Below are 21,299 nucleotides of genomic sequence, written 5' to 3'. Positions count from 1 at the left end.
TCCACTGTAAAGGTACCTTTTCCCCTTAGGAATTGCTAAATAATATTTGGAGGTGATACTTACCTGAAAGCATACGAATATCCTGTTTCCCAACAACTTTGACTCTATGAAAATAGCATCCATTAATGATCCTTGTCAAAATCAGTTATTTTGTTGAGGATTACACAATGTTTATTTCCTTCTACATTTATTAGCTGACATTCTTCTGTGAATATGAGCTTCCCTCTTTCACATTTTTAGTTTTACTATGGACTCATGGATTCTTCTTATTATTCAATGTATTATAATCCATTGTTTTTCTTTTTCTTAATGTTCGAATTGTCCCAAATGTGGCTAGTGGGATGCAGCCACTTCCTGTTCCTGTGTCTCCATCAGTCTATGAACAATTTCTTACTTTCTGTAGCAGATCTCTTTGCCTTGGATTTGGCCATCTCTGCAAGAAGCCCTGGGTCCTTTTTGTAAGTAATGGTATTTAGAAACCAAGATCTGAGTGCTAAGTATGTTCATTGTTACTGGGGTGTCATGGACCTTTCAGTGAACAGAGCCAGGAAATTGAGAAATATAAATGTAAGTGTGTGTTTGTGTGTGTATAAATCATAAGTTCATATTGATACCTCCAATTCAAATACAACATCACATAGTTTTTGTCTTTTCCCCTACTCCATATTTGTATCTCCCTACTCCCGTGGTGAGAACCCTGGTTCCCAACATCAGTATAACGATTTATTCTGTCCTACAATACACCCAAAATAGTTTCAGATTACTACACCAATACCAATAATGAGTTGGTGTTATTAACACTGTTTCAGTTGGTTTTCTATGTCCTTCAGAATGATAATCTGCCAACCATTCATTCTCTTAAATAATTATTGAGTTCAGAATAGCAAACCCCTTTCATCTTCAGTTCATAATTTAAAGTAACTTAGATGTCAGCTGGTACAGTCTTGCCCTTAGGGATCTAAATCTACTTCCATGACCTATGTGGAAGGACAAAGCTAGGGCTTCTGCCAGGTCCTGGTGGCTTCCTTCCTCAGGCCCAATCCTGCACACACGGCACCCTGACAGTAGACTCACAGCCCCTCAAGATCCCTCCAAAGAATTTACTCTTGCTGGACTTCAGGAACCAGGCAGATTTTATGACAATATCACAGGAATGATGGTGGAGGGGACAGCAACTTTCACAAGCATGTATGACCAATCTCAAAAGGGCCCCCAGACACTAGCCTTTCAGTTCATCATGGTTACTCGCTCTCCTTCCCACTGTTTTCCCCTCTTGTTCCTTCTCTCTCCTCTCTTTGGGAGGATCAAAAAGCACAATTCTTCCCCCTCTGTCAAGCAGGCAACCTCCTCCCTTTCTGAATCCTTGCTCAAGACATTCTTAGAACAATGACAGCCTTCTTCCTAAGAGAAATTATGGTGAATAAAATTTGCTCCACCTCATTACACATACAAGGGTTGGAATCTTTTTAAAGCTTGGTCAGTTATAAATTGCAAACAAGTAGCTGCAAAACTCTCTCAAGATGAGTCTATCCATTGACTCAGCTAATGCCCCTCAGAACCGGGTCACCAGAAGGCTCAAGCTGCCCAGGATCTTTCCACCCCAGGAAACTCTGGCTTCCAGAGCCACCTCCTCATGTTCTCCACTCTCCTCCCGTCCTCACAGATGGACAGGCCTGTCCAGATCTCCTCCCCCTGGGCAGCCACCACCCCACGCTCCCTCCCAGGACACCAGCCAAGGGCCCTGGGAGAGAAACAGTGCTTTGAAGACATAAGCCATGGTCTGTGGACTGAGCCCAGCAGAAGGGGGAACTGGCCCTCCTGGTAGCACCATAGTTTTGTGGGGAGGGGCTCAGGTAAGAGATTCTTTCCTCTTGGTGCCTCTAATTTCTCACTGTTTCCATGCACATGGCTTTGCTAAGCAACCTGCCTGGACTAGAGCCAGGGAGGGCATGAAGGGCCCACTCATGGCCCTTCCAGATTTTTTAGGGCCTAGAAGATCTTCTGTGGGCAGAAAATTTCCAAAAGGCCAGCAAGTAGTATTGGAAAGAGTTCCCAGCTGGGATGCAGGAGGGAGAGGTCTAGTTCTTTCCAGGAAGCCTATCAGAACCTTTGACGAGGGGAAGAAACATGTGAAATTTGAAAAATAGTCTAAAATTTCTGTTGCACTGGTTATTTGCTAGTCAGTAAATAGTTAAGTTTCCTTGACATTTCAATTAATAGTAAAAAAAAATGTATGAGATTTTTAAATCTACAGATGGGGAAATAGGAAAAAGACGGCTTAGTGATACCCAAGAATGCTGGGACCTTTCAAAATGCAAGAGTTGAAGACAAAAATGTGGTACAGGAAGAGAGCAGTAAAATGAAATGGTCTGGGAATGAGAGGAGGGGGGACTGGAGAGGGGGGGCCGTGAGCAGCACAGGCGGCGCGCTGCTCTGCGCTGCCCACCCGTCCCCAAAGTCCCTGCCTGCTTCTGTCCATCAGGGGAGCCCTGAAGAACCTCCGGACCTCCCAGGGCTCCCTCCACCGCCTCTCAACGTGCCTCGAAGTCCACCCTTAATAAGCACTGGCCTTCACTGCCTCCCCCATCAAGCAGCTGGCATTTGTGTTGGGATTTGTGTCGCAACTCTATCTAGCTGTGCACCGTTTGGGAGCTTTCAAGAAAGACACATAACCTAGGCTAGGTAAGTAGTTTCTCTAGTTCTAGTAGCTCTCTAGTTCTAGTTAGCTCTTCCAAATTTTTATGGAATCACTTTGATTACTCCTTAGGAGAATCTACACAGGGCCCAGAAGTACAATAGCCTTTGCCCTTAAGAGGCAGTACATCCAGAGGTAAGGTCAGCCAGTTAAATACTTGAGTCCTTCATCCTCCCTGAGATACAGGAGGAAATCACATATCAGGGTAATTCCCACGTTGCCTGTTACTGGGCTGCTCTCCCAGGAACAATGGGAATGGTTCTAGGTCCAGGTACCTAGCAGGCCGTGTGCTTCTTTTCCCTCCAAGAGTTGAAGCAAGCCAATGCTCAGCACAGAGAAGATGAGCAGAGAAGTGCTGTCTACTCAGGGGGCTGACTCAGAGGCTCAATGACTTGCCTCAGGGTATGTGGGGACCCAGAGTGGGAGCTCAGGCCTTCTTCCAGCTGAGTAATCTTGGGAGGGTTCCCTAAACTTGAGTTACCTGAACAGGAATGCAAAGGGTTCTGGAGACAAGCTTACCTGCGTTCATACCCTGGCTCCATCACTGGCCAGCACCATGTGCATGAGACTTAACTTCTGTCTGTCTGTTTCCTCATCTGTAAAATGGAACTTAGAATAGAATCTACCTCATAGGGTTGCTTTGAGTTAATCTGACGAGCTTATACATGTAAAATGCTTATGACACTGCCTTGCTCACAGAAAATGCTTAATAAATATTTGCTGCTTTACATGTGTATGCATTCCTGTACACATCTGTAAATACAATACAAAGGATATAAAGACACACTTCTTGGGATGGCTCAAATAAATCTGACAGTACATTTAAATTTGATAATATCAAGGATTGGTGAGGATGTAGAGCAACTAGAACATTGTAGATGAGAATGTAAAATGTACAGCAATTTCAAAATGACAGTTTGGCAGTTTCCTATGAAGTTAAACATATACTTACCACACTTACCATATGAGCCAGCAATCCCAGTCCTAGTTATTCACACAAGAGAAATGAAAGCATACGTCCACACACAGAAGGCTCAGAGCAATTTTATTGATAATAATTAGAAAATGGGAACAGCCCAGGTGTTCATCAACAAGTGGATGGATAAACAAATTCTGGACCATCCTCTCAATGGAATGCTGCTCAGCAGTCAGGAGGGATGAAGTACTGATAGATGCAACAACACAGATGAATCTCAAAAGCACCATGCTAAGGGAAAGAAGCCAGACACACAAGGCTACATACTGTAGGATTTCACTCATATGACACTCTAGAAACAGCAAAAGAGCAGGGACAGAAAACAGATGAATGGTTGCCAGGGGCTCAGCATGGGGTGGGGGCGATGGATTATAAACGGGCATGAGGAATATGGTAGGGTGATAGAAACGTTCTACATCTTCATCATGGTGTGGACACGACTCAATATGTTTGTCAAAACTCACAGGATGGTTCACACATAAAAGGTAAATTTTACCTTATACCCAGCCTTACCTATCAGAGGAGGGAACTGTGTAGGGAGAGGGTACGAAGGATCCTTTTTTGTTCTACTTAAATGCATCTGTACCGCATGAACTTTTGTAATATAATCCATGTACTTGGTAATAATTTTATTGAAGTTTGAAATAATAATAATGACATATATCTACCTTGAAGGGATGTGGTGAGATTCAGATGAAATGAGATAATGTGTATAAGGCAAACACACAGATGACCTATGGACCTTCCAAAGTCACAAGGTATAAAGGCCAAGGGGCCTCCATTGAGACTGGCAGCCATGACTTACCTCAGTGACAAAGAGTGTGCGAGGGTCGATGATGTCCAAGAAGTGCCTGAAGCGACCGTAGAAGGATGTCTGGAGAAGGGGTGGGAGAGGAGACTGGATTAGTTTCTGCACCCCGTCCTCCAGACAATGGGGAACAACACCCACAGCTCAGTGTCCCACAGTCCCCAGGACTCCCCGTGCGGGTGAGGAACACCAGTGAGGCCTTGCTTCTCAGTGACCTGAGGGCAGCTTTCCCAGGTCTGAGGGCTTTCTAAAGTCAACTCAGAAAGACCATTAAGACACTCAGTGACTGTCCCAATGTCTCTTCCACGTGCCTCCCATTCTCCTCCCTCTCCTCCCAAGGCCCTGAGATCTACGCCAAGCCTTTCAGCAGCTCCCGGGCGCCACTGAGCATGCAGGCTGGAGGGGAGGTCTGGTGCCCAGCCCTCTCCCAGTCTCTCCTGCCCACCACAGCCTCTCTGCTTTACTTAGGACCCTCGAGGGAGGTAGGGTCCCTCACCAAAGTCCAGCACAGGCTCTGCCCGCAGGGAAAGCTCCCCACAGGTGGAACTCAAAACACGGTAGTGCCCAGCACGCCGCCCTCAGGCCTTCCTTCCCCCGTAGCCCCGTTGCTGCTGTGAGGCCCAGGACAAGGGGCCAGCTCCCCCATCCTTGCCCCAGAGCAGGGGCCTTGGAAAAGGAGGGCTTTGTGCTAAACAGGCCACAGGCATTAGAGCACAATGAAAAGAAACCGAGCAACGCTGCTGCTGGGCCTTGTGCCCTCAGGACAGGGCCAGCTTGGCAAAGCCAAGCTCAAGGGGAGGAGAGAGGGCACCGAGCTAGGGGACAGAGGGGAAAGCTGCAAACGCCGGGGGTTCACGCCTCACTACACTCAGGCTGCGTCCCAAATCCTCCCTGGAGCCCCACAGCGCTCCAAGCTCATCCCCCGCTCAGTGGAGGAAGAAGCCTCCACACTCCTTTCCCTTCTCACTGGGGCACCAGACCCTGCAGCCAATTTCTGCTCCTTCCGCTTCCCAATAAAGACCAGAGCAGGAGCCGGGTCACCAACAGGTCCCCTGCACACACCAGGCCCCAGGCCACCTCCATCTCTCTGCTCACCATGGCACCCCCAGCCTTTCACAGGCCCATCAAGCTTCCACACCATTCCTCACTAGAACAGTTGCTTCTCTAACCTCTTATACCTCAGATGGCCTAAACTATTTCCCAACTTATACATGATGCTCAATCAGAGACGTTCAGCGGTGTGGTCAGGGGTATACGCTGAGGACACTCAGGGCTGCATTATTTATAAAGGCGGATTGTTAAAATGACGATCCATTTACGTGATCGAACACTACACAGCCATTTAAAATCATGTTTTCAGGGCTTCCCTGGTGGCGCAGTGGTTGACAGTCTGCCTGCCAATGCAGGGGACACGGGTTCGAGCCCTGGTCTGGGAAGATCCCACATGCCGCGGAGCAACTAGGCCCGTGAGACACAACTACTGAGCCTGCGCGTCTGGAGCCTGTGCTCCGCAACAAGAGAGGCTGTGATAATGAGAGGCCCGCGCACCGCGATGAAGAGTGGCCCCTGCTCGCCGCAACTAGAGAAAGCCCTCGCACAGAAACGAAGACCCAACACAGCCAAAAAATAAATAAATAAATAAATAAATAACTTTAAAAAATAGAACCAAAAAAAACCCAAAAAACTGTTAGAAAAATAAATAAATAAAATAAAATAAAATCATGTTTTCAGACAATGTTTATGACATGCAAAAATGCTTATGATTTGTGAAATGCATGTAAAATGCATGATTCCAACCTAATAGACAGGAGATAAATAGAGCTAGATGGATATTAAATGGATAGCAAAGAGACGGGATGACATCCACTAGAATAAACCAGGGTTCCTTAGAGAAGTGGCTGATTCCAGGGCTGGGGCAGGGAAGGTATACGATGAGACTGGCACATATTGTTGTGCTAGAAAGTAATGAAGTGCCACACCCCAAAATGATGGGGCATGTTTAAAGGACCAATGAGAGGCAAATGGACGCTCAGATAGTATTCTGAAGGGACTGAGTCTAATCATGTGGAAACATCAGACAAACCCAAATTGAGGAGCATTCCATAAAATAACTGGCCTTGTTCACCAAATATGTCAATGTCGTAAAGACAAAGAAAGACTGAAGAACTGCCCCCACATTAAAGGAAACTAAACAGACAAGACAACTGAATGCAACGCGTGATTTTCGACTGAATCCTGGACTAGAGGGGGAAATGTGCTCAAGGACATTGCTGAGAAAACTGACAAAATTGGAATAGGATTATAGATTAATAAAAGTAGTGTACTCAAATTAAATTTGCTGAATAACTGTACTGTGGTTATTGCTATAGACTGAATATTAGTGTCCCCTCAAAATTCATATGTTAGGGCTTCCCTGGTGGCACAGTGGTTAAAAATCCGCCTGCCAAGGCAGGGGACACGGGTTCGAGCTCTGGTCTGGGAAGATCCCACATGCCTTGGAGCAACTAAGCCCGTGCGCCACAACTACTGAGCCTGCACTCTAGAGCCCATGAGCCACAACTACTGAGCTCTTGTGCCACAACTACTGAAGCCCACGTGCCTAGAGCCCGTGTTCCTCAACAAGAGAAGCCACAGCAATGACAAGCCCACGCACTGCAATGAAGAGCAGCCCCCGCTCACCACAACTAGAGAAAGCCTGTGCAGCAACAAAGACCCAATGCAGCCAAAAATAAATAAATAAATAAATAAAAATAAAGTTCCCTTTAAAAAAAAAAACTCGTATGTTAAATCCTAAGTCCCTAGGTGATGGTATTTGGAGGTGAGGCCTTTGGGAGCCCTCATGAATGGCATTAATGCCATTATATTGACTCCAGAGAAATCCCTTGCCCCTTCCACCATGTAAGAGCACAGTGAGCTGTCTATGACCAGGAATCAGGCCCTCACCAGACACTGAATCTGCCAGTGCCTTGGTCTTGGACTTCCCAGACTTCAGAACTGGGAGAAATTAATTTCTGTTGTTTATAAGACACCCAGTCTACGGTATTTTTATTATGACAGCCCAAACAGACTAAGAGATGTAAGAGAATGTCCTTGTTCTTAAGGATACACTGAAGTATTAAGGGATAAATGAATATAATCTACTCTCAAATGGTTGAGAAAAAATAACATGTATAGGAACTTCCCTGGTGGTCCAGCGGATAAGACTCTGCGCTTCCGATGCAGGGGGCCCAGGTTCGATCCCTGGTCGGGGAACTAGTTCCCACATGCATGCCACAACTAAGAAGTCCACATGCCGCAACTAAAGATCCCGTGTGCTGCAACTAAGACCCAGTGCAGCCAAAATAAATAAATAAATAACGTGTAAATACACAGGGTGGTAATAAAATCTGGAAATGTAGGCACTATTATTCTGTTTACAGATTGAAGATGTTCTTGGTAACGTATATTTGCTGTGTTTCTGGACTTTATGATGATCTGTAGACAAAGAATAATAAAGGAAATGTGACAAAATGTTAAAAACTAGTGGATCTAAGCAAAGGGTATATGGAATTTCTCTGTATTCTTCTTGCAACTTTTCTGTAAGACTGAAACTGTTTCAAAATTAGGATTTCAAAATCATATTATTTAAAAAGCTAGATGAAAATATATTAAAATGTTAACAGAGATTGCCTCTCGGTAATAGGATTTTTATTTCCATATCTTTTATATTGCTTTTAAAATGAAAAAAAAATCAGTATTATGTATAATATAAATAAGTAATATTCTATTTTTTAAATATATATTTAAATTAAAATACAAACTGGTCTATTACTCGATGATAAGCTCCTGAAGGATGTGGGCTATTGGATATTCTTTCTGTATTATCTTCCTTGGCTCCTGGTCTTGTGTTACACACCTAGAAGAGGCTCCACAAACACACTGGCCACAGGAATGAATGAGTGGGCCGGTGAACAGCCAATGGCCTGGAGGCTTCCTGGAGTGATGGAGGCCCAGCTGGGCTTTGAAGGGAGGGTAGGATTTGAAAGGGACAAGAGTATGGCAGTTAGCAGCCCAAGGAGGGAAGAAGATCAGCAGGGGCAGAGGTGAGGGCCTGAAGGAGAACGGCCTGAGGGAAGCAGCTTCTTGAAGATGATCCAGTGCAAACATCCAGCCTCTGACTTGCCCTGTGGTCTGTCACTGCCTTCATCCTGTCCCGGCCCTGCTAGCCCTCTTGTATTACTCTCCACCACCGCCACTGGGAGAGAGTCCTAAGTAAAACATTTTGCTCCATTGATACCTACAAACCCATACTGGACTAGCTGAGGGAACACCACAACGAACAAGCCCGCAAGGAGCTGAGACCATCAGGAGAGACAAACAAGTAAACAGGTAACTATAAAACGCTGTGATCCCTGCCTAAATGAGGCATCAGAATGGGCACAGGGGACATAGTTTATTTCTCCCTAGTGAGTCAGGAAGCTTGCCAGAGGAGCTGGCATGAGTGGATGGATGAGTTTACCTAGCAGAGAAGGGTATCAGCAAGAGCTCAAAGGCACGAAGGCTCGGGTCAGAAACTGCACCAGGCTCCTGTGTTTTTTTTCAGTCATTCACCAAATAGCTATTGAAGACCTACTGTGTGCCTAAGACTGTGCTAGGTCCTGGGAGTAGAGCAAGGTTAACTGACTGGGGGGAATGAGGAATAACACAGTCATGGTAACGCCTAGATCTCTAGTCAGACACTAATGCTTGTTAACCAGGATAAGGAAAGCAAGAAGCATACTGAGTTAGTGGAGAGGAAGATAACCGTTCGGGATTGGTCATGTACACTTGTGATACTTAAAGGGCCTTCCAGATGTAACCTCTCAACAAACACTTAAACATATAGGCCTGAGATTCAAGAAAGGGGTTCTGAGTTGGAAATGCGAGGCATACATGTCCTAACCCAATCAGACTAACCTCCCCCACCACCCCGGGACGAAGTCAGGCTTACTGACTCACTGCAATGAGGGAGGCCACAAAGTAGAGGAACTATAAGGCATTTTGTCAAACAAAGGGAAAAAATTGAGTTAGTGCAGAATTCTGGGGAAAGATAGAGTAAAATTTAAATGAAGCAGTACATTAACAGGCTGGAAGCAAAGCAGGGCTATGGGGAAGGGGGGGTCCACATAGGTCTGGACTGAGAAGTAGACGTAGGGTTTTTTTTTGTTTTTGAAAACTATAAAGTTAAAGCTCCTTATTTGAAGCTCTGCACTTGCGTTGATTCTGTGAGTCAAAGTGCCATAGGCCCACCAATCAAAAGGGGGATGTGTCATTCCTACTGTCACCTGCTTCTACAAGGATTGAGCCATTAGCCACTGCAGTCCCTAACCTTCAAGACACCCTGAAAGGAGTTCAGGGCAGAGATCAGGAAGGAGGCTCTCTGTGCTCTGGGAAAATTGGCAGAACAGGCCTTCAGAGAGTTAAATATTTTCAGGAGAAATCTTTTATGAACATGGATTCTTGCATCTTCCCATACTTAGAAAAGCACTAAAACCATTAACTAAGATATCTGTTCCTCATGCGTGGCAGCAACCTTCTCCTGAGATGTGTGCTTGATTACAAGTACCCTTTGCCAAAATCATATACATGCTGACCTCCTCCCTTTCCTCTTCAGAGCAGTTTCTCAGAGCTCTGTGAGAGGGTGTCTTCCAGACTATAGTCCTCAGTAAGACACTAAATAAACTCAACTCACAGTTCTCACATTCTGTGTTTTTTGTGGGGTTTCTTTGTTTGTTTTTTTTTTAAGTCGACACTACTGATACATTTTAAACAGCAAAGTTTCTGGCAATCTATGACCTTGGAGAATGTGATTTCTCAGTGAGTACAAACGAGTGGCTACCCAAAGAAGGAGGTGGCTGGGATACCTCAGGGCTGAGCAGGCCCTGGTCAGAAGCACTCTTCTTTATAGCTGCCTTTATGTGTCTGTCCTCCCAGCCTGATGCACGACACAGCAGGGAAGGTTTCTACCTTCTCGGCCTGGTTAGTTTTTATTATTTTCTCAATAGTTTAATATGTATGACCTTTTTTATGCCCTCCAAAATTCAGACCCCACTTTTACCCCATCAGATAATCAGTGGATGTTTTTCCTTCCCTCTTGCTTCACTGGAAGAATGAGTCAGCCAAGTAATTCCTTCCGTTTCCCTTCACAAGAAAGGTGAGCCAGCTAATTCTCAGCAGGGGCTCAAGGCCTGCTGCCTTCCTAACTCCGGGGCCTGGCCCAGGACCGCAGAGCCAGAGAGCTGCCTCGGGAGCAGCAACTGAGGGCAAAGGCCTGAGAAGAAACCGACAGCCCGCCTGCACCCAGACCCCTAAATCACTGAACCTGCAGCCCAAAGGCGGAAAGGCTGGACCAGCTCAGTAGTCCTCAACCAGGCTACACACTGAATCACCTGGGTTTTCTAAAATCCCGGCGGTACACCCAGGGATTCGAATGCTATTGGCCTGGGGCGGGCTCCAGGCATCGGTGTCTGTTTAGAAACCTGCCCAGGTGATTACTGTGCAGCAGGGGTTGAGAGCCACTGGACGGGAAGGTGTTGACCGTGTCCACAGCACAAACAAGCCCCAGGACCAGCCCTGGGAAACAGTCTCTCTCTAGCCTACAGAACGTAAATGTATAACTACCTGCAAGGCATTTTCACTTTAGAACTTATTTCAGGCAAACTATATGAGAAACTTCCCCATTGCCTCCTGACTCTCGGCCCACACAAACCTCTCCGTCTTGAAGTGAAGAGTGCATTTTCCGGCCCACAAGCTCCCTGGACCCCAGAGGGAGCCTTATGCAACCCACCTGCTCTGCTATGGTAGGCTTTGGTGGATTTTGGACCCAGGACACACACAGCACACCCATACCCCCAGTCGTCATAGCAGATAAGTGAGATTTCTGAAGAAACAAGGAAGTTTAAAAAAAAATAAAGCAAACTTATTTCTGGATAGACTGAATCACAAATGGGAAGAATCATGTGTGTTTGTTTCCTGTCCTGGGGCCCCAAATTGCCAAAAACCGTGTCAGCCCTGAAGGAAGAAAAAAGTGGGTTCAGGAAAGGAAATGAGCAGAAAAGGAGGAGGAAAGGGAGCAGTTAGTTCACAGAGCTCCCCCAGGCACTCCTGCCATCTTCCCTTCACCTGGCAATATGGGGCAGTGGTTAAAAGTATGGACTTGAAGTTTACAGGAACAACAGGGGACAGAGGAACATCTTAACTTATACCACAGAGATACCTTCAGTCACATTCAGAATAGGGAAATTGTACAGGACAAACAACCCAGTTTCTTCAACAAATAGAAAGAAAGAAAGAGGGAAGAACCAATAGATTAGAAGAGATGAAAGGGACCTATCAGCCAAATATGATGCGTGGGCCTTGTGGGATCCTGATTGAAAAAAACCAATTATTTTTAAAATGATGTGACAATCAGGGAAATGTGAATAGTGCAATGGACTGAATGCTTGTCCCCACCCCACCCCCAAAGTCATACGTTGAAATCCTAACCTCCAAGGTGACTGTTTTAGGAAGTGGGGTCTTTGGGAAGTGATGAGGTTGCCCTAATGATTAGGATTAGTGCCCTTGTAAAAGAGACCCCAGAAAGATCCCTCCTCCCTTCTGCCATGGCAGGTTACAGCTAGAAGATGTTATCTATGAACAAGAAAGCTGACTCTCATCAGACAGTGAATCTGCCAGTGCCTTGATCTTGGACTTCCAGCTTCGAGAACTGTGAAAAATAAATTTCTGTTGTATATATGCTACCCAATCTATGGTATTTTGTTATAGCACCCCAAACAGACTAAGACAAATAATGACTGGTTTGATGATATTAAGAAATAATTATTTTAGGTGTGTTACTGGTATGATGGTTATGTTAAAACTAATCAAAAAACCCTCTGATACCATGTGAAAAAGAAGGCACTTCACCTCTGTGACATTCTCCCCCTAAAACCCATAACCATCTAACCATGAGAAAGACACTAGACAAACCCAAATTGAGGGACCTTCTATAAAATATCTGACCAGTACTTCTCAAAACTGTCAAGGTCATCAAACACAAGGTAAGTCTGAGAAACTGTCATAGACCCGAGGGGAGACTGAGGAAACATGACGACCAAATGGAATGTGGGATCCTGGAACAGAAAGATAACATTAGTGTAAAAAATAGTGAAATCCAACAAAGTCTGGAGTGTAGTTAATAGTAATGTTCCAATGTTGGTTTCTTAGTTCTAACAAATGTACCGTGGTAATCTGAGATGATGACATTAGGGGAAACTTGGGTGAGGGTTATACAGGAATTCTGCTACTTGACTTCTGTACACACAAAATTATTTCAAAAATTTTACAGTTTATTTAGAAAAGCTAACCAAAAAAGTCTTTACTTTTGAGAGATACCTACAGCAGGTACAATGAAATAATGGGCTTTGCTTTAAAATAATTCATTGGTTGGGGTGGGGGCATATAGGTGAAATGAGGTGGGCCTCACACTGGCAACTGTTGAAACTGAGTGACGGGTGCACAGGAGTTCATTGACAATTGCCTCCACTTTTGCATGTTTGAAAGCCTCCATAATAAAAAAGTTGACAATAAACAGACAAACGTAGACTCTGGAGCCAGACTGCCTAGGAAGTAACTGAATCTGTTTGTGTGCCGGTCTTCTCACCTATAATAAATGGGATAACTGTACCTGTCTCACTCGGTCATCATGAAAATTAAATAGGTCAATGCACAAAAAGGTCAGAACGATGCTTGGCTAGCATTATCATCTTATGGCGAGAAAGACGGTAACAGACCAAAGCCCATCGAGGCAAGCTTTCTCCACCCTCTGACACTGCTCAGTGCCTCTCCTCCTATTACCCTGCACAGGGAGATCCTTGAGGAATGAAAGGAAGAAGGGTTCTGGGGGGACCTCAGGGAGTAAGGAAAGACCCTGCCCAGTCTTGCAGAAAGCGGTGATACTGGTTGGGGGTTGAGAGTGGTGTCCCTGGACTGGGCTCTGGGACTGAGCCCTGGATTATGAACCACTCAGGGTTCAAGGGGCTGAAAGTAGCCAGTGTGGTGGGAAGCAGGATTCAAGGGGATGCGTGGGGTTTCCATTGGAGGAATAAGAGGTCAGCAGGGGTGGGCCATGCAGGCCTCTGGGGCCTTCCAAACAGAGGTCTTTATCTCAGAAGTAGGGGAAGCCACTGGAAGGTGTTTAAGAACATACGTGTTGGGTGAGAGGGTGGGGCGTCACCTGATCAGACCTGCATTGTTGGGACTCTGCCGTGCGGAAAAGGAAGGGATTGGAAGGGGGCCAGAGTGCAACTAGGGAGACCTGTTAGGAGGCTTCTGCAGTGGCTCAGGAGATAGATGATGGGGGCTCAGTCTAGGATTCCAGCAGTGGAGACAAGTGGATTTGAGAGCTATCTGAGATGAGAACCCTGGGCCTCTGGTTGTATTTAGAGGGTGAAGGAGAGGAAGGCAAGTATACAGGTGACTCCCAGTTTCTTGAGAGTCATCTGGGTGGCAGGCTGGGCTGCTTGCACAACCAGGGAGTCGTGTGGAGGAGCAGATCTGGAGGAAAGGGAAGTTCCTTAACATGAATGAATATCACATGCACTGTGCTTTATGCAGGTCACTATGCTTGGGGAGAGGTGCTTCAAAAGCAAATATAACAAACACTTGCTGCCCTCAGGAGTGGTGCCAAAAGGAGGTACCAGCAATGGCTGCCTGAACAGTAGCCCCAAATATGCATTTATGGCTCCAGCGGTGATCACAGCAAAGGGCTCAGTCATTAAAGCCACTAGGAGGTTCTCAAATATCTGCTGTGTGACAGAATGTCCCAGGACAGGTACTGGGAAAAAATGAACCCACAAATCTTTATGCAGCACATTACTATGTGCCAAGCCCCACCTCAGGGTAGGATGGAGACAAGGGAAGGGCATAATCAGCCCCTCCTCTCAAAAGGTGTTCACAAATGTTGAGGAGACCAAGTAATCACACAGAGAAGTATTAGAGAACCACAGGGCAGACTGTTGTAAAGGCTGACCTTTGAGGATCCCACTTGGGGTGGCCAAAGAGGCAGGCAGGAGGGAGTCTGAGACCTGGTCCCACCAGGGGGTAAGGGGAAGAAGGGAGGAAGTGTTTAGGAGGAGGCGGGCCTGAGTCTTGAAGGACTAGTACAACAGAATGTGTGTGGAGGGCGGAGACGGGGGTCAGCTAATGAAGTGTCACTTCATAAGTCCAGGCAGAGGAACCCCTGACAGGCAGTTCCAGGTGGCACCCAGCATTGACAGGATGACACCAGTCTCGCCTCAGATACCTACATGCTGAGATGGTTTATTTTTTAAAAGAATTAAAGTCCTGTTTAAAAACAGTGGGGACATTTTCTCAGATGGCTCATAAGCGCAACTCCTTAATTATCAGCAAAGCTCAGTGCACCACTTTGCTGGAACCAGTCCTTCTCCCACCATCATGAAAACAACCAACCAATCAACCACTGCACCGACCTTTGTACAATTTCCTTTCTTCCTGCAAACTTCTTTCCGTCTGCCTCCACTGCCCCCCCACCCCCGGCAAGCCTGGTTCACTTCAGCCGAGTCTCTTTGCCCCTTTTCCTAACAAAGTCCATTTCCTCAGCGCTGGAGGCAGCGGGGGCCCGGGAAGGCGGCGTGGGAACGGCCCCTCCCAGCCTCCAGCCCGGGCCGCACGTCCCGGCTGCGGACCCTATCCCCGTCTCCTGGGCCGAGGGCGAGTTAGAGACGCCCTGTCTGGGGTTCCGAAGGAAAAGGACGACTGTCACCGTGTCCCGAAGAGCCATATCGGGTCGGACAGAGAAGAGTGCTCCGTGGAAGTCGCAGCGGGGTAGGGGGTTGGGGCAGGCTCCCGGGGACGCGGACCCTCCGAGCGCCCGGCGGTCCCCTGGGATGACACAGCGTTTCCTCCGCACCCCGGCTCTCCCCGAACGTCCTCGCTCCATCTCCGGCAGGGCACCAGCCGGCCGACTCGCTGCGTCAGTGAATCCCCCGCCGGAGGGGAGAGGGGTCGCCGGGCGGCGGGTACCCCTCGGCTCGCGGCCCTCACCCATCCCCACCGCGGACCCTGCTTGGGGTGGAGGGCTTGGAGCGGGGCCGCGGGGCACGGATGCTGCCCAGAGGCTCCGCGGGCAGCTCGGAAAGAATGTCGGTCACCACCCGGGGAAAAAGTTAGAAGGCATCTCGGCCATGCCAACTTCTCACCCAGGGCCGGACTCGAACCTTCCGCCTGAAGCGGGCGGCTGCACTGCCCAAGAGACCCTGCACAAGCGGCTCGGGCCCGGGAGCTCGGATCCCGGGCCGCGGCGGGCAGTGGCCAATCACAGAGAGCCTCGGGCGGGAAGGCCTGGAGGGCGCGGGCGGATGGGGAATGACGACGCCGATGGCCAATAGGGAGCCAAGGTGGGAGCCCTCGCCCACCCCGCTGACCAATGGGAAAAAGGCGGCTGTGGCCGAGGTTTCCCCCAGGCAGTAGCTGCAGGCTCCCTGGTGGCCGCGGGTCGGAGACCCTAGGGCTAAAGAGGATTTTGGAGAGGAGTTTGCTCGCCCTCCCTATGCTACCCACCGACCCTCAAGCCACAGCCCGGTCCTCACCTGCTGGAAGCGGGGTTTGCCCAGTTGGAAAGGCGGTGCATCGGCCGAGGCGTTAGCGGCACTAGCCGCCGCCGCCGCCGCCGCCGATGCTGTAGTCGCTGTATCCGCCATGGCCACTGACGCCCGCAATCTCCAGCCCTTTTAAAATGTCCCTCCTCGGCCCCCGCCACAGCTGCCTCTCCCGATTGGCCGCAAGCAACCGCAGCAAACCGGAGGCGCAAGGGGTTGTGGGGAGTGTAGTTTTTCTTGTCACGGAGCTTGACAACCCTAGACTGCGGGGAGTTGCACCGACTCAGACCGGGTCTCGGTTCCCGCCGCTAATTTTGCAGGCGTCGGCAGTCCGGGAGGAGTGTGCGTGTACGACTCTTAAGGTCTCGATAGGGGACCATCGGGCGACCCCTCGCTGGTTACCTGCCCCTAGAAGTTTGAGTTGCTGCGGTGGGCGTCGCTCCTGGAGCTGCAGTCCAGAAGAGCCCTACTGAAGTGGGTCCAACCCTTGGACCAGATGGGCAAGGACTCCAGACAATAGGGTAATCCTGGAAAACTTTGTGCGAAGAATTGCACTGCAGAATCTTCATGCAGGTCCTTCCGTCGCCACCCTGCCCCTCGCCCCTTGCTCTCCAACTCACTTCCTGGAGCATGGTGGGCGCTCGCCGCACCATTGACCCAAAAGACCTTAGCTTTTTGATCTTAGCCTGATGCTGACTCTTTCTGGTCTCAGCCTAAATATTGCATTTGCCAATCCTCGCCCTGCTTCCGCAAAATCCACCACATATTCCTATAGCTGCCAGCACTTTCCTTTCGCAGCCCTTGCATTTATAATTATTTGTGGTTTTGACTATCTGCCTTTCCTAGTGTGAGGTCCACAGGGCAGGAGTTGTGACTTTTGGATTCATTGCGAAGTCCTTAGTGCTAGCTGAGAGGGCTCACAGCAGAGACTCAAGTATTTGTTGCTGTATGAGTTAAACAGCAAGGACTTAAGAAAGAGCCTTGGCAGCCTTCACTTCCTCTGGCCAACCGAAGATCTCTCCTGGGCCCAGTTCCTGGGCTGGAAGAAAACTGGGATGGGGGAGGGGGAGGGGGTTTCAGAAGTGCTTAACAAGCACCAGCTACAAGGACTTTAGGTAAGGGGGAGTACTGCAGATTGTAGAGCAAGGCACTAGCAGGGATAATAAACACCCCTGCAGATTAGAGTAGCAGATTCCTAGCTGAAATATCTAGTCAGTGAGCCAGACTGGGGGGGAAGGGTTACGGGAATGACTGAGGGACAGCTGCCTGTTTTGCCCAAGAGGACAGCAGAAATGTTTGGTTTTTGATCTTAGGAACCTAACCGCCCCCCACCCCCGCACTTTGAGTCTCCTTAGGCTTATGGTGAAGTGCTGGGTTAGCTCATGCCTTCTGGACACTGCATGATCTGTAGCAGTCAGTTCCTCATCCATGTCAAACCACAAGAAACGGACTTTTCCTAGCTGGAGAAAGTCTAGCTGGCCGTGAAGAAACCATTTGTATCTTGGATTTGTATCTTTTCTTTCCCTACTAGACTAAGTGGCTTGAGAGTAGGAATCAAGTCTTTTAAAATCCCTCAGTATTCCCCACATCACTCAGTAAATGTGGGTTTCCCGGGAGTGAGAAAAGACAGAGCCCGGCCCACTCAGCAACGCTGTGCTGCTGCCCCTGAGGTTAGGGCAGGGGCGGTATCATCCGAGAACCGCATCATCTTGATTTAAGGCTGCTTTCTCCTCCGGGAAGCCTCCTTCATACACTTATCAAAACAGTAACACAACAGAGCCACCTGCAGTATGTTAATTTTTTATTCTTCATAAAGTGCTCAAAACATGAAGAACAAGCTCTTTATAAACAGGCGTTACAACTAGGAAGACAAACAGCAAAGCAGAACTGTGCCTGCTCCCTGCCCACCCCACCTGCAGCTCTCCTCCAAGTTATGGCTAGGAGCAAAAACAGCCACAAGAACCCTGGGCTTCAGCTCAAAACTCTTTGAAGACACCCCTGCCCTGGGCATTTTGGAGGCCCATAATCAAGGGTGAGTGGAAGACCAGGATCAGGACTGAGACTGAACAGAGCCCAGAGGAACACCTAGTGGAGGAGTGATCCCCTTCCTCCTGAAGAGACACCCATCCAACCCCCAAGGACCCTCCCAAAACATGACCAAAGTCTTGAGCACCTGTGAACACTCCTCAGCTTTGACGAGTGATTCTTAAGGTAGATAACATGACAGGGGCTTTCCCCCATGGGTGGGGCTCCTCGGCTTCATCCTGGCGGAAGGAAGACATGAGCCAGAGAGCACATCCCTTTCCATGGCTGTCCGAGTGACCCCACAGGCCGTCTCACGAAGAAGAGGTAGTCACAGAGGAGCTCTCACCTTCTCGGTGGGCCAAAAGCATGCCCCTTCAGCACCTCCTCACCCCACAACGCTAAGGCAGAGTACCCCCCAGCCACCAAAGATTCCCTGCAGATGCCATGGGCAAGTCTGTCATGTTTTCTGCAAGCAAACCAGGGGCCGGGCCAAAGGACAGACACTTTGTTTCAAAGTGCACTGCAGCCAAGCCAGGCAAGGACGTGGAGCAGAAGGGACAGGCTGGTCAGCAGCTAGTGGGCGAATGGGAGGCAAGAAAGGCTTTTTCCTAAGTATGGGCAGAGGGGGACCTCCCACTCCCAGAATGTAGTTTTTGTCCTAGGACCCTCCTCAATTTGGGTTGAGGGAGGAGGAGGAGGATGAGGCAGGGATGCTGAGGGAGCAGCAGCAGCCTGGCCGGAACCTTAGCTGAAGTTAACTCTAGGGGAGGGGCAGGGCATGCAGCAGGGCTGCCCCCACCCTCCTTTCCCATTGCCAGGGCCCCAAAAGATCCAACCCCATGTGCTCAACACGAGGGGAGGGGGACGCCAACTAGGGGGAGAGGTCTACCTCCAGAGGCTTTTGACCCTACCCACAAAAGGCACATTTTAATTGGTTTCCAAAAGTTCAAACCCTGCAGCAGCACAGAGTTTTGGCATCTGGACGGGCAATGAGAACAAAGCTGGAGGCTTGATCCCCAAACATAAGCAGCCCAAAGCCTGGAGGTGGGTGAGAAGGTGCTCTCCCCACTCCTGTCCCAGCTCTCCACACATTCACACACGACACTCAATGCAAAGGTCAGAAGATGAGGGCGGGGAGCGGCCCCCATCATCTCCCTCCATCCACGCTGCACTCGCTCAGCAAACAGCTGAAAGCAATCAGACTTGGGACACGGCAGAGACAAGACTAGACCATACAGGCTCCCTGCTCCTAGGGGAATTGGACGTGAGGCTGAAGAGTAGGTGCCCTGGTTGCCCATAACTCACAGAGAACTGGGCGCTTGGTCCCTGCCACAGCCCCAGTACTACTAGGAGACCTCCAGAGGCTGGAGGGAGGTGGAGAGGACGAGGGTTTAGCCGTGGAAGAAATGCGGGTAATAAAGTATGTCCCAGATACCACCACATCGAATTGCAGCTCACCCCTGCTCCCTCTTGAGGGCTAAGTTCTTTGCTCCAATTCCCTAGAGCCCCCAAAGCTAAGGGGTATGAAAATAGGCAGATGGGAAAGACTCAGGGCTCCCAAAGACACAAGTTGTGCACAGAACTTGATGGCACCAATGGGAGTCCAAAGGGCTCCCCAGCCAGCAGCCCCAGTTTGAGGCAGGGGAGAGGGGGAACAAGGGGTGACAACAGAGGACAGGCTGCACCCGGACCCAGGTGAGAGTTCAGTGGGAGGGAGGGAGGGAGGGCGTGAGCCCTGCTGGGTAGTGGGTCTGCGCCAAGCCTCTGGGGAGGGGGGTGAAGAGGGCTACTTGGGGGGAGCAGGGGGGATCTGCAGCAGTGTGGGCGAGGTCTCCATGATCCGCACCAGCAGCCGGTCGATGTAGCTCTCTAGCTCCTGCACGTGCTCGTCCCGCTGGCTCAGCTCCCGCTCCCGCTGCAGGAGCAGACCGATGAGCTCGTCGTGGGTCAGGTGGTAGTATTTGGCCGACTGGTCCAGCACACCGGAGTCCTGAGGCCAGAGGGAGTAGGAGTGAGCAGGACAGCCTCAGGCCCCCCTGCCCACCTGCCCACCAACACCCCCGTTTCCCCACACAGGCCCTAGGAGCTGCCTCTGTCCCAATGCCAGGGACAGCCTAACTGGCTTCAAGGCTCTGGTGTGGGGGGGCCAGGCCTGCTCCTTGCTCCACCCTGCCCAGCACCCGGCCCCTGAGCTCGAGACACCTGACGTCTCTTCACAGCACCACACGTCTGCTCTGACGCCCCAGGCACCCTGCTGGGCCTCACCTTCAGCCTCTTGGCGTCCACAGTCTGGCCAACCTGGGGGGCCGGAGCCACAGGCTGAATGCTGCCAGATGTGACCGTCTTGAGCTTCTCCAGCCCGCTGCTCAGGGCTGTGCTCAGACTGGAGCGGGGCTGCTTCCTGTCAGGGCTGCCCTCCACTGGGGCAGCACTGAGGGGCTTCACAGGGTGGGGACTGCGAAGACAGACAGGAGATGCGTTACGGGGAGGGATGCGTGGCACAAGGAAAGGGGGGCCACCTTCTCTGTGGGGCCAGCAGGTCTCACCACCTGGCGGCGGCTGCCCCTCCGCGCCCCTGCCCTCACTGCTCTCCTCACTCCACCGCCTGCCCCTCCCCGCTTCACTCCCTTGGGTCGCCCCCCCGCCCGCCCTTCACAGGGACAGCAGAGGCCGTCCTGCAGACTTCTCTGTACCTAATCCCAGTCTTTGCCAGAGCCACCCCCTCCAGACAGCCCCCCTCCCTCCTCTTCTCTATTGTAACGTTTCTCTAGGGGGATGATCAATCCTCCCAGTTTCCTAATTTTCCCAGGACCGGGGATTTCTAGGATGTGGGACTTTCAGTGCTAAAGCCAAGGAAGACCTGGGCAAACTGGGGTGCTTGGTCACTCGCCCACCTCTACCAGTTGCTTGCCATCAGCATTTACATAGGCCTGAGAAACCCTCCCTTGACCTTGTCTTCGCCTAGCCATCACCCTCAGTCATCTCCACCTCTTCTTCCTTCTCACCCAGCCTCTCCAGAGCATGAGGACCGCGTTCTGTCTCTACAAGTTCCCACCTTCCGTTGACTCCTCCACCCATTAGGACAGTGGCCCCCACCGGCCCGTCACAAGTGTTCCTGCTGAGGCCACCAACCCCTCAGTTCTCACCTCACTGACCTCTCTGCAGAGCTGACCCTTGGAC

At 49.7% G+C, this 21,299-nt stretch overlaps 2 protein-coding genes across 3 annotated transcripts in view; both read right to left on the bottom strand.

Moving 5' to 3' along the window:
* Positions 1-16,206, bottom strand: part of SFXN5 (sideroflexin 5) — a 114,990-nt gene extending 98,784 nt beyond the window's left edge. For both annotated transcript variants that reach the window (XM_036873539.1, XM_036873540.1), the window contains exons 1-2: positions 16,086-16,206; positions 4,477-4,545 (exon numbers count right to left, since the gene is read on the bottom strand). In XM_036873539.1, coding sequence (XP_036729434.1) covers positions 4,477-4,545; positions 16,086-16,196 — 180 coding nt within the window. In that variant the 5' untranslated portion in view covers positions 16,197-16,206. The remainder of the gene's footprint in view (positions 1-4,476; positions 4,546-16,085) is intronic.
* Positions 16,207-17,880: 1,674 nt separating this feature from the next.
* Positions 17,881-21,299, bottom strand: part of RAB11FIP5 (RAB11 family interacting protein 5) — a 37,405-nt gene continuing 33,986 nt past the window's right edge. The window contains 2 exon segments of the mRNA XM_036872916.1: positions 17,881-20,109; positions 20,385-20,574. Of these exon segments, the coding sequence (XP_036728811.1) occupies positions 19,906-20,109; positions 20,385-20,574 (394 nt within the window). The 3' untranslated portion in view covers positions 17,881-19,905.

Source organism: Balaenoptera musculus, chromosome 13 (genome assembly GCF_009873245.2).
Source record: "Balaenoptera musculus isolate JJ_BM4_2016_0621 chromosome 13, mBalMus1.pri.v3, whole genome shotgun sequence".
Classification (NCBI taxonomy): domain Eukaryota; kingdom Metazoa; phylum Chordata; class Mammalia; order Artiodactyla; family Balaenopteridae; genus Balaenoptera; species Balaenoptera musculus.
Note: the sequence above shows the minus strand (reverse complement) of the source record. Positions and strands in the feature narration are given on the sequence as shown.